The sequence below is a fragment of the Salmo salar genome, chromosome ssa09 (assembly GCF_905237065.1).
Source record: "Salmo salar chromosome ssa09, Ssal_v3.1, whole genome shotgun sequence".
NCBI classification, from domain to species: Eukaryota; Metazoa; Chordata; class Actinopteri; order Salmoniformes; family Salmonidae; genus Salmo; species Salmo salar.
Genome location: NC_059450.1, coordinates 160,657,012 through 160,670,412, shown reverse-complemented (window position 1 = coordinate 160,670,412; position 13,401 = coordinate 160,657,012). Strand labels below are relative to the sequence as shown.

Sequence of the window (13,401 nt, the reverse complement as noted above, 5' to 3'; positions counted from 1 at the left end):
CTGTCAGTAGGTCCACAGCCTAAAGCCATCTGCTCTCTACACCAGGTCCTGGTCTGTCAGTAGGTCCACAGCCTAAAGCCATCTGATCTCTTCACCAACCTCCACTGAGTTGGATGACTGTCAGAACCTCTCCACTGTAATGAGCCTTTTATATCTCTCTCTCTCTCTCTCTCTCTCTCTCTCTCTCTCTCTCTCTCTCTCTCTCTCTCTCTCTCTCTCTCTCTCTCTCTCTCTCTCTCTCTCTCTCTCTCTCTCTCTCTCTCTCTCTCTCTCTCTCTCTCTTTTATACTACCGTTCAAAAGTTTGGGGTCACTTAGAAATATCCTTGTTTTTGAAAGAAAAACGTTTTTTTGTGCATTAAAATAACATCAAATTGATCAGAAATACAGTGTAGACATAGGAGTGATGGTTGCTCATAATGGGCCTCTGTACGCCTCTGTAAATCTGCCGTTTCCAGCTACAATAGTCATTTACAACATTAACAGTGTTCCAATGGCACATTGTGGTAGCTAATCCAAGTGTATCATTTTAAAATACCAATTTATCATTAGAAAACCCTTTTGCAATTATGTTAGCACAGCTGAAAACTGTTGTTCTGATTGAAGAAGCAATAAAACTGGCCTTCTTTAGACTAGTTGAGTATCTGGAGCATCAGCATTTGTGGGTTCAATTACAGGCTCAAAATGGTCAGAAACAAAGACCTTTCTTCTGAAACTTATAGGGATCACTAATAAATACAAAAACTACACTGGTAATCAAATGGCACATGTACACTACACAGGTACTCAAATGGCACATGTACACTACACAGGTAATGAAATGTGGTACATTGGTTGAAAGTGGTGCCTTGTTCCCTTTAACTACACCATGCTTCAGGTCATATACATTGATACCCCACGAAGGGCAGCCTACTTTAAAATGTACAGGCTCCACGTGTTGTTGCTTTATCTACAACACAATTAGCCGCTGTTTGGTCATTTAAAACAATATAACTGCGTGAGTCCCTGTCCCAAATGGCACCTTATTTCCAATATAGTAAACTACTTTTATTTTACAAAAGTAGTACACTATACAGGGAATAGGTCACCATTAGGGACATTGTTTTAACACTGTGCAGTCTAATGCATATTCCACTGAGGCTGGAATGAAAGTGGCTGAATTTCCAGTCAACGCTTGTTCCCTATTAGCTTAGACCTTATCGCAGCCCATAACATCAGTGTTGTAATCTTATTGGAGATTAGACTTAATGTTATCAGTAAATCGCCTTCATTAAGGAATTTAAATTGTTGATTGGTCGGTAGATGGGAAAATAACATGTATTGAGCTGTTTATCCATTTCAATCTGTCTGCTGTTGTTATTGGTGTGGTACTTAGAATCACATCAGAAACGGATTTCTTCGTATTGAAGGTCACCCAGAAAAGTTGATCCAATTCTAAAATAGGAAGGCATCACTTGGGTTCACAGTTAACCAGTTTATGTAGCTTATACACTACAGTTGAAAAGTTTGGGGTCACTTAGATATTTCCTCGACACCATAGTACCCTCCAAACTCGTCATTAAGCTCGAGACCCTGGGTCTTGACCCCGCCCTGTGCAGACCCTGGGGCCCCACAAGGGTGCTTTCTCAGCCCTCTCCTGTACTCCCTGTTCACCCATGACTGCGTTGCCATGCACACCTCCAACTCAATCATCAAGTTTGCAGACGACACTACAGTGGTAGGCTTAATTACCAACAACGACGAGATGGCCTACAGGGAGGAGGTGAGGGCCCTCGGGGTGTGGTGTCAGGAAAATAACGTCACACTCAACGTCAACAAAACAAAGGAGATGAACGTGGACTTCAGGAAACAGCAGAGGGAGCAGCCCCCTATCAACATCGATGGGACAGTAGTGGAGAAGGTGGAAAGTTTTAAGTTCCTCGGCCCACATATCACGGACAAACTGAAATGGTCCACCCACACAGACAGTGTGGTGAAGAAGACGCTACAGCGCCTCTTCAACCTTAGGAGGCTGAAGAAATTTGACTTGTCATCAAAAACACTCACAAACTTTTACAGATGCACAATCGAGAGCATCCTGTCGGGCTGTATCACCGCCTGATACGGCAGCTGCTCTGCCCATAACCGTAAGGCTCTCCAGAGGGTAGTGAGGTCTGCACAACGCCTCACCGGGTGCAAACTACCTGCCCTCCAGGACACGTACACCACCCGATGTCACAGGAAGGCCAAAAAGATCATCAAGGACAACAACCACCCGAGCCACTGCCTGTTCACCCCGCTATCATCTAGAAGGCGAGGACAGTACAGGTGCATCAAAGCTGGGACCAAGAGACTGAAAAACAGCTTCTATCTCAAGGCCATCAGACTGTTAAACAGCCATCACTAACATAGAGAGGCTGCTGCCTACATACTGACTCAAATCTCTAGCCACTTTAATAATAAAATATTGGATGTAATAAATGTATCACTAGTCACTTAAACAATGCCACTTTATATAACGTTTACATACCCTACATTACTCATCTCATATGTATATACTGTACTCTATACCATCTACTGCATCTTGCCTATGCCGTTCGGCCATCACTCATCCATATATTTATATGTACATATTCGTATTCATTCCTTTACACTTGTGTGTAAAAGGTAGTTGTGAAATTGTTAGATTATGTGTTAGATATTACTGCACGGTCAGAACTAGAAGCACAAGCATTTCTCTACACTCGCATTAACATCTGCTAACCATGTGTATGTGACCAATAACATTTGATTTGATTTGTTTTTTAAAGAAAAACATATTTTTGTCCATTAAAATAACATCAAATTGATCAGAAATACAGTGTAGACATTGTTAATGTTGTGAATGACTATTGTGGCTGGAAATGGCAAAAATCTTTATGGAATATCTGCATAGGCGTACAGAGGCCCATTATCAGCAACCATCACTCCTGTGTTCCAATGGCACGTTGTGTTAGCTAATCCAAGTTTATCATTTTAAAAGGCTAATTGATCATTAGAAAACCCTTGTGCAATTACGTTAGCACAGCTGAAAACTGTTGTTCTGATTAAAGAAGCAATAAAACTGGCCTTCTTTAGACTAGTTGAGTATCTGGAGCATCAGCATTTGTGGGTTCGATTACGGGCTCAAAATGGACAGAAACAAAGAACTTTCTTCTGAAACTTGTCAGTCAATTCTTGTTCTGAGAAATGAAGGCTATTCCATGCGAGAAATTGCCAAAAAACTGAAGATCTCGTACAACGCTGTGTACTACTCCCTTCACAGAACAGCGCAAACTGTCTCTAAACAGATAGAAAGAGGAGTGGGAGGCCCCGGTGCACAACTGAGCAAGAGGACAAGTACATTAGAGTGTCTAGTTTGCGAAACAGACGCCTCACAAGTCCTCTTATTGTTATTATTGGATGATAAAACAACAAAACAAGTTATTCTATCACATAGCCAGACACCATGTATTTTCTCTCTGTCAGGCTGGTTTAATTTGCATAGTGCTGTATACCCAACGGTCCCTGTCATGTGGTCTTCCTTCCTGCCTCAACTGGCAGCTTCATTAAATACTACCCCGCAAAACACCAGTCTCAACGTCAACAGTGAAGAGGCGACTCCGGGATGCTGCCCTTCTAGGCCTTCTAGGCCAATAAAAATAAAATATTAAAAGATTGCCAAAATAACAGAAACTGGACAGAGGAACTCTGACTCGAAGGCCAGCATCCCAGACTCGCCTCTTCACTGTTGACGTTGAGACTGTTTTTTTGTGGGTACTATTTCATTGCAAAAGGGTTTTCTAATGATCAACTAGTCTTTTAAAATGATAAACTCAGTTAACACAACGTGCCATTGGAACACAGGAGTGATGGTTGCTGATAACGGGCCTCTGTACGCCTATGCAAATATTCCATAAAAAAATCTGCCGGTTTCAGCTACAATAGTAATTTACGTTAACAATGTCTACACTGTATTTCTGATCCATTTTATCTTATTTTAATGGACAAAAAGTGTGCTTTTCTTTCAAAAACAAGGACATTTCCAAGTGACCCCAAATTTCTGAATGGTAGTGTACATACAGTACACACATACAGTACATACATACATACATACATACATACATACAGTACATACATACAGTACATATACACAGTTCATAAGTACAGTACATACATACAGTCATAAGTACAGTACATACATACAGTACATATACACAGTTCATATGTACAGTACATACATACATACAGTACATACGAACAGTACTTACGTACATACATACAGTACATACACAGTACATACATACAGTGCATATGTATAGTACATAGAGTACATACATACAGTGCATACATACAGTACATATACACTACATAGGAACAGTACATTCATACAGTACATATACAGCACATACGAACAATACTTATGAACATACATACAGTACATACATACAGTACATATACAGTACATACATAAAGTACATACATACAGTACATATACAGTACATACATACAGTCATAAGTACAGTACATACATACAGTACATATACACAGTTCATATGTACAGTACATACATACATACAGTACATACGAACAGTACTTACGTACATACATACAGTACATACACAGTACATACATACAGTGCATATGTATAGTACATAGAGTACATACATACAGTGCATACATACAGTACATATACAGTACATAGGAACAGTACATTCATACAGTACATATACAGCACATACGAACAATACTTATGAACATACATACAGTACATACATACAGTACATATACAGTATATACATAAAGTACATACATACAGTACATATACAGTACATACATAAAGTACATACATACAGTACATATACAGTACATACATAAAGTACATACATACAGTACATATACAGTGCATATACAGTACATACATATACTACATACATAGAGCATGACCTTTCCGGGGGATCTGTCTGCACAACTTGCCCTTGGAAATCAATACAATCATTTTGTCGGACCAAGATAGAACATACAGTATATGAACTGTTTAATATCACCAAATGGACGTTCTAACATACGCTGCTCTTTGACTGTCTGAGCTGATCTTCCAGCAACTTCATCTCGTTTTAATGAATACTACCAAGCTACTAAACCTGCATGAAGCTGTTTTGTTTCCATACCTGTATTGATTTGTATTGCCTTTGTTCTTTATTTTCTTTGACAGGATAATGTTATTACGAAATAACACTCTGAGGATCATCAACTCCAGCCGCTCTGACGAAGGGGACTATGTCTGTCGAGCTGAGAATCAGTTTGGCTGGGCCGAGATGACGGCCATGCTCCGGGTAAAAGGTAAGTGATGCCCAGGGGCCTTTATTTTTCTGCCAAATTAATGGCGGTCACCCACCAGTAAATAGTCCCCCAATGTCGTTTTCCGCCACCTTTGCCTGAGTGCCGGGGCGGAGCGGAGGTGAGAGAGAGGGGGAGAAAGAGCGGACTTTCTGTTCGCTCGACCGTGAAGCAAAAGGGTTTTCACATTCAACAATCATTTCACAAGGGCACACTATTTGACAGCGTAAAAGGGCCTCTCATGTAATGCAGCATTCACAGCTGAGATCTAAAGAGACCCTGGGTGTAGAGTGTTTGACCTGCGTCAGGGTTTAGTGTTCAGGATTTGTTTTGATAATGACACTTCAGATGCCAAATGTGCTTTTGCCAATTTTTATGGATTATTGTTGCCATGCCACTCTAGCCATAGGCCTACAAATGGCATAGTCCCATGTAGCTCAGTTGGTAGAGCATTGCCATTCCCCTGGGGGACCTGAATGAAAATGTTTGCTCTCATAAGTCGCTCTGGATAAGAGCGTCTGCTAAAATGACAAAAAAAATTACAAAATAACACCGATAGTCAGAATTGTCTCAGGGCCAGCACATCCAGATCTGTGACCAGTCTAGCGTTAGTCCTAAGATGACAATGTAATGGGCTAGAGTTAGCGGTTATCTCTAACGATCTTTGTCTTATAAACCGTAGACACAGTAGATGGTATGACACTAATAGTCAGACGAGTTGACAATAACCAGTGTTATCATGTGAAGATGACTGAGTCTAGGTTAGCGCTAGGTTAGCGCTAGGTTAGCGCTAGGTTAGCGCTAGCGTTATATCCTAACAGTGATAAGATGTAGCATTGCTGTGTGTTGTGATGACAGTGCTAAGATGTAGCATTGCTGTGTGTTGTGATGGCTGTGATAAGATGTAGCATTGTTGTGTGTTGTGATGACAGTGATAAGATGTAGCATTGCTGTGTGTTGTGATGACAGTGCTAAGATGTAGCATTGCTGTGTGTTGTGATAAGATGTAGCAGTGCTGTGTGTTGTGATGACAGTGATAAGATGTAGCAGTGCTGTGTGTTGTGATGACAGTGATAAGATGTAGCATTGCTGTGCTTCCAGAGGCCATGCGCGTGGAATTGAGCCCCAGCAAAGTGGAGGTGACGGTGGGGGAGAGCGTGGTGCTCAGCTGTAAGGTGTCACATGACCCGTCTCTGGAAGTGGCTTTCCAGTGGCTCCTCAACCAGCAGCCCCTAAACTTCCAACAGGAGGGCGGACATTTTGAATACATCCAAAGAGTAAGTACATAACTCAATACAGTAGCTAGTTATAACTCAATACAGTAGCTAGTCAATAACTCAATACAGTAGCTAGTTATAACTCAATACAGTAGCTAGTCAATATTCAATACAGTAGCTAGTCAATATTCAATACAGTAGCTAGTTATAACTCAATACAGTAGCTAGTTATAACTCAATACAGTAGCTAGTCAATATTCAATACAGTAGCTAGTTATAACTGAATACAGTAGCTAGTCAATACTCAATACAGTAGCTAGTCAATACTCAATACAGTAGCTAGTCAATACTCAATACAGTAGCTAGTTATAACTCAATACAGTAGCTAGTTAACTCAATACAGTAGCTAGTCAATACTCAATACAGTAGCTAGTCAATACTCAATACAGTAGCTAGTTATAACTCAATACAGTAGCTAGTTATAACTCAATACAGTAGCTAGTTATAACTCAATACAGTAGCTAGTCAATACTCAATACAGTAGCTAGTCAATACTCAATACAGTATCTAGTTATAACTCAATACAGTAGATTGTCAATACTCAATACAGTAGCTAGTTTACATACAGTAGCTAGTTACTAATACAGTAGCTAGTACTAATACTGTAGCTAGTCATTACTCATACAGTAGTTGACTCATACTGTAGCTAGTCAATACTCAACTATCTGTATTGAGTATTGATATAACTCAATACAGTAGCTAGTCAATACTCAATACAGTAGGTAGTCAATACTCAATACAGTAGCTAGTCAATACTCAATACAGTACCTAGTTATAACTCAATACAGTAGCTAGTCAATACTCAATACAGTAGATAGTTATAACTCAATACAGTAGCTAGTCAATACTCAATACAGTAGCTAGTCAATACTCAATACAGTAGCTAGTCAATACTCAATACAGTAGCTAGTTATAACTCAATACAGTAGCTAGTTATAACTCAATACAGTATCTAGTTAATACTCAATACAGTAGATAGTTATAACTCAATACAGTAGCTTGTCAATACTCAATACAGTAGCTAGTCAATACTCAGTACAGTAGCTAGTTATAACTCAATACAGTAGCTAGTTATAACTCAATACAGTAGATAGTTATAACTCAATACAGTAGCTAGTCAATACTCAATACAGTTGCTAGTCAATACTCAATAGAGTAGCTAGTCAATACTCAATACAGTACCTAGTCAATACTCAATACAGTAGCTAGTTATAACTCAATACAGTAGCTAGTCAATACTCAATACAGTAGCTAGTCAATACTCAATACAGTAGCTAGTTATAACTCAATACACTAGCTAGTCAATACTCAATACAGTAGATAGTCAATACTCAAAACAGTAGCTAGTCAATACTCAATACAGTAGATAGTCAATACTCAATACAGTAGATAGTTATAACTCAATACAGTAGCTAGTTATAACTCAATACAGTAGCTAGTCAATACTCAATACAGTAGCTAGTCAATACTCAATACAGTAGCTAGTCAATACTCAATATAGTAGCTAGTCAATACTCAACACAGTAGCTAGTTATAACTCAATACAGTAGCTAGTCAATACTCAATACAGTAGTTAGTTATAACTGAATATAGTAGTTAGTTATAACTCAATACAGTAATGAAATATAACTCAATACAGTAATGAAGTACACTTTGTTACATTAAGTAAATATAATTCAATAGAGTATTCTGGCCCCTTGACATTTCCACGTTTTGTTACGTTAAAGCCTTATTCTAAAATTGATTAAATTGTTTATTTTACTCATCAATCTACACACAATACCCCATAATGACAAAGCAAAAAACGTTTTATTTTTTATTTTAGCAAATATTTCAAAGCAAATATTTTAAAACAAAAAAAATTAAATGTCACATAAGTATTCAGACCATTTACGCAGTACTTTATTGAAGCACCTTTGGCAACAATTACAGCCTCAAGTCTTCTTGTGTATGACGCTACAAGCTTGGGACACCTGTGTTTGTGGAGTTTCTCTCATTCCTGTATTTGAGGAGTTTCTCCCAGGTTGGATGGGGAGCTTCACTGCACAGATATTTTCAGTTCTCTCCAGAGATGTTAGATCAGGTTCAAGTCTGGGCTCTGGCTAGGCCACTCAATGACATTCAGAGTCCCGAAGCCACTCCTGTGTTGTCTTGGCTGTGTGCTTAGGGTCGTTGTCCTGTTGGAAGGTGAACCTTCGCCCCAGTTTGAGGTCCTGAGTGCTCTGGAGCCGGTTTTCATCAAGGATCTCTCTGTACTTTGCTCTGTTCATCTTTGCCTCGATCCTGACTAGTCTCCCAGTCCCTGCCGCTGAAAAACATCCCCACACCATGATGCTGCCACCACCATGCTTCACTGTAGGGATGGTGCCAGGTTTCCTCCAGACGTGACTTTTGGCATTCAGAGTAACCATCGCGTTCTTGGTCACCTCCCTGTCCAAGGCCCTTTTCAACCGATTGCTCAGTTTGGCCAGGCGGCCAGCTCTAGGAATAGTCTTGGTGGTTCGAAACTTCCATTTAAGGGACCTTCAATGCTGCAGAAATATTTTGGAACCCTTCCCCAGATCTGTGCCGGACAATTCCTTCGACCTCATGGCTTGGTTTTTGCTCTGACATGCACTGTGTCGTGACGTGACTTTCATTAATCTGATGACCCCTTATTTATTCAATCCACTAACTATGTTTAATTGTTACCCAATTAAATGAATAATGAAACAATTAACTCATTAGGAATTTGCGGCACCATGAGAGCGGTTGTTTAAAGCGTTACCATCTCCTGAATTAAACTCCAAAGGTCTTTACCTATCACATCCATTAGAACAGTCAACATATTAAATCATAACCTCTTATCATATCATCATTCTGAACAGTCGTAACCTTCTTGGATCTGCAAAAACCGCAGCCTTACTTATGATTCAGTACTACACAAATTGGTTTAATTATTTATTTGCTAGCTAACTAAGTAATAACACAGAATAAACATACACACTTAATGAGAAAAAGGACCCTTGTGGACTGAAAACATATGGCGACTTGTTACAAATAAAATGAAGAGATAGGGAGAGAAAAAGGGACACTTATCGCTGATACATTTCAGAACTATTCTCACAGTAATCATATAATTTGCATATAAACCGTCGCCCCCGTTTGGAATAAGAAGTGATGAATGTATTTACATGTGAATGCCTTTGTCCGTAGTGTCGTCTTGAACAGAACTGCAGAGTTCACTTTGTTCCATTTGCTCCTGAAGCTGGTTATTTGAAGATAGGCTAGCCAGCCGTGCCGGTGGTCCAGTGGAGTGATGAGAGTAGTGTACTACGGTGATTTGACAAGAGTAGTAGGATGGTTTGAAGAGTTTGCTTTTGTAGATATTTGACTCAGGACAGCTTATCAGCCCTACCAGTCATTGTCCGAGAGGGGAGTTTTCTCCTCTCTCCAAATCGTATTGTTAGTCAGAGTTTGAATCACTTTACATGTGCAGCTGCAGCCTGGCGATCTTCTGGTCTAGTCTGGGAGGTGAGTTTATTTTCTTCACCTCGTGTTGAGGTTCAAAGTTCCAACCATTTCAAACATGTAGCTACCGGCTCCACGCTTTTCTGGTCTAATGTAAATTTCTGTTATCAATCCTTTTATGCACTCTGGCCAAGGGGGCGGTTCCGTCAGTCTGACACGCTCTCTGACCTCACTCGGGGCGTGGCTACTTACTATGCACAGTTTCTAGGAGACAGATTCTCTTATACCTCCTAAAATCACATCTTAACAAAAATACTTATCATTTTTCATATACAACGTTAAGGATGGAGACTTCATACCTGTGGTGTAAATAATTGAAGTTACAGTATATCCTTTATAAACATTTTACTGACATCACAAAATAAAAAAACAATATGACATTAGTTTTCTATAAATCATCTCTGACCCTCCCACGTTCTTATGTTAGAAATATTGTTCCAGTGTTCGCTTTAGAACGTGTTAGAGTTTTGGCGTGAAAAAGTCTGTTAATAAAGAACATTCCTTGGTGGATTTTTGAGACGGAGATCTCTCTGATCTCCTTTCCTTTAAATTTATGACGCCAATCAAGTTGTAGAAACATCTTAGGGATGATCAATGGAAACAGGAGGCACCTGAGCTCTATTGAGTCTCATAGCAAAGGGTCTGAATACTTACGTAAATAAGGTATCTGTTTTTTATTTATTTTTTATTTCAAAAACCTATTTTCACTTTATCATTATGGCGTATTGTGTGTAGACTGCTGAAGATGTTTTTTATTTAACCTCTATGGGCTAGGTGGGACGCTAGCGTCCCACCCGTGGTGCACTCCATCAACAGCAGGTGCATTTCAAGAGAGGCAAATTTGAATCCAAATAAATGTCAAAATTCACATTTTTCAAACATACAACTATTTTACACCCTTTGAAAGATAAACATCTCCTTAATCTAACCACGTTTTACGATTTCAAAAAGGTTTTACGGCGAAAGCATAAATTTAGAGTATGTTAGGACAGTACATTTACAAGAGTTGTGTGTAATGTTGTGCCAATTCAAAGACAGGCGTCACCAAAACCATAAAATCAGCTAAAATTATGCACTAACCTTTTACAGTCTCCAACAGATGACACTCCTAGGACATTGTGTTAGACAATGCATGCATTTTTAGTTCTATCAAGTTCATATTTATATCCAAAAACAGCGTTTTACTGTGGCGTTGATGTTCAGGAAATCGTTTCCCTCCAATAACCGGCATTCAAGTCAGCACCACAAATTAAATAATTACAATTAGAAAACATTGGTAAAATATTATATTGTCATTTAAAGAATTATAGATTTACATCTCTTGAACGCAATCAACTTGCCAGATTTAAAAATAACCTTACTGGGAAATCACACTTTGCAATAATCTGAGCACTGCGCCCAGAAAAATACGCGTTGCGATACAGACTAGCCGCCATGTTGGGGAGATCTAAAATCGAAAATACTATGTAAATAATCCATTACCTTTGATTCTCTTCATCAGATGTCACTTCCAGGTATCACAGGTCCATAACGAATGTAGTTTTGTTCAAAAAAGCTCATCATTTATGTCCAAAAATCTCCGTCTTGTTAGCACATGATCTAAGCCCGCCGGACTTCACTTCATGAACGAGGGGAAAAAATATATTTACGTTCGTTCAAACATGTCAAACGTTCTATAGCATAAATCATTAGGGCCTTTTTTAACCAGAACATGAATAATATTCAAGGTGGACGAATGCATTCTCTTTTATAACGTATTGGAACGAGGGTACCCAACATGAACTCGCGCGCCAGGTGTCTAATGGGCCATCATCGTTCCATGGCTCTTGTTCGGTCAGATCTCCCTCCAGAAGACTCAAAACACTTTGTAAAGGCTGGTGACATCTAGTGGAAGCAATAGGAAGTGCCAAAATATTCCTCAGCCCCTGTGTTTTTCAATGGCATAGGTTTAAAGGTAATACAACACATCAGGTATCCACTTCCTGTCAGAAAATGTCTCAGGGTTTTGCCTGCCAAATGAGTTCTGTTATACTCACAGACACCATTCAAACAGTTTTAGAAACTTTAGGGTGTTTTCTATCCATATATAATAAGTATATGCATATTCTAGTTACTGGGTAGGATTAGTAACCAGATTAAATCGGGTACATTTTTTTATCCAGCCGTGCAAATACTGCCCCCTAGCCCTAACAGGTTAATCCATTTTAGAATAAGGTTGTAACGTAACAAAAATGTGAAATAAGTCAAGGGGTTTAAATACTTTCCGAAGGCACTGTATACCTCAATACAGTAGGCCGTTATACCTCAATATAGTAGGCCGTTATACCTCAATACAGTAGGCAGTTATACCTCAATACAGTAGGCTGTTATTAAACCTCAATATAGTAGGCCATTGTACCTCAATACAGTAGGCCCTTATACCTCAATATAGTAGGCCGTTATACCTCAATACAGTAGGCAGTTATACCTCAATTGAGTAGGCCGTTATACCTCAATACAGTAGACGTTATACCTCAATACAGTAGGCTGTTATTATACCTCAATATAGTAGGCCGTTATACCTCAATATAGTAGACGGTATACCTCAATACAGTAGGCTGTTATTATACCTCAATACAGTAGGTCGTTATACCTCAATACAGTAGGTCGTTATACCTCAATACAGTAGGCGTTATACCTCAATATAGTAGACCGTTATACCTCAATACAGTAGGCCGTTATATCTCAATACAGTAGGCTGTTATTGTACCTCAATACAGTAGGCCGTTATACCTCAATATAGTAGGCCGTTATACCTCAATACAGTAGACGTTATACCTCAATATAGTAGGCCGTTATACCTCAATACAGTAGACGTTATACCTCAGTACAGTAGGTCGTTACACCTCAGTACAGTAGGCCGTTATACCTCAATACAGTAGACGTTATACCTCAATATAGTAGGCCATTATACCTCAATACAGTAGGCCGTTATACCTCAATTCAGTAGACGTTATACCTCAATACAGTAGGCCGTTATACCTCAATACAGTAGGACGTTATACCTCTATACAGTAGACTGTTATACCTCAATACAGTAGACTGTTATACCTCAATACAGTAGACGTTATACCTCAATACAGTAGACGTTTTACCTCAATACAGTAGACGTTATACCTCAATACAGTAGGTCGTTACACCTAAATTGTCTATCATTTAGATTTTTCTCATTTATAATGGCTATGAAAAAACCCGTAGTCTCTCCTGTAAAGAACATTTATTTCAGTGAGGATAAATGG

At 39.2% G+C, this 13,401-nt stretch overlaps 1 protein-coding gene across 1 annotated transcript in view; it reads left to right on the top strand.

Moving 5' to 3' along the window:
- The window catches only part of LOC106613405 (contactin-5), a 507,858-nt gene that overhangs the window by 371,232 nt on the left and 123,225 nt on the right, over positions 1 to 13,401 (top strand). The window contains exons 13-14 of the mRNA XM_045724946.1: positions 5,212 to 5,339; positions 6,438 to 6,613. Of these exons, the coding sequence (XP_045580902.1) occupies positions 5,212 to 5,339; positions 6,438 to 6,613 (304 nt within the window). The remainder of the gene's footprint in view (positions 1 to 5,211; positions 5,340 to 6,437; positions 6,614 to 13,401) is intronic.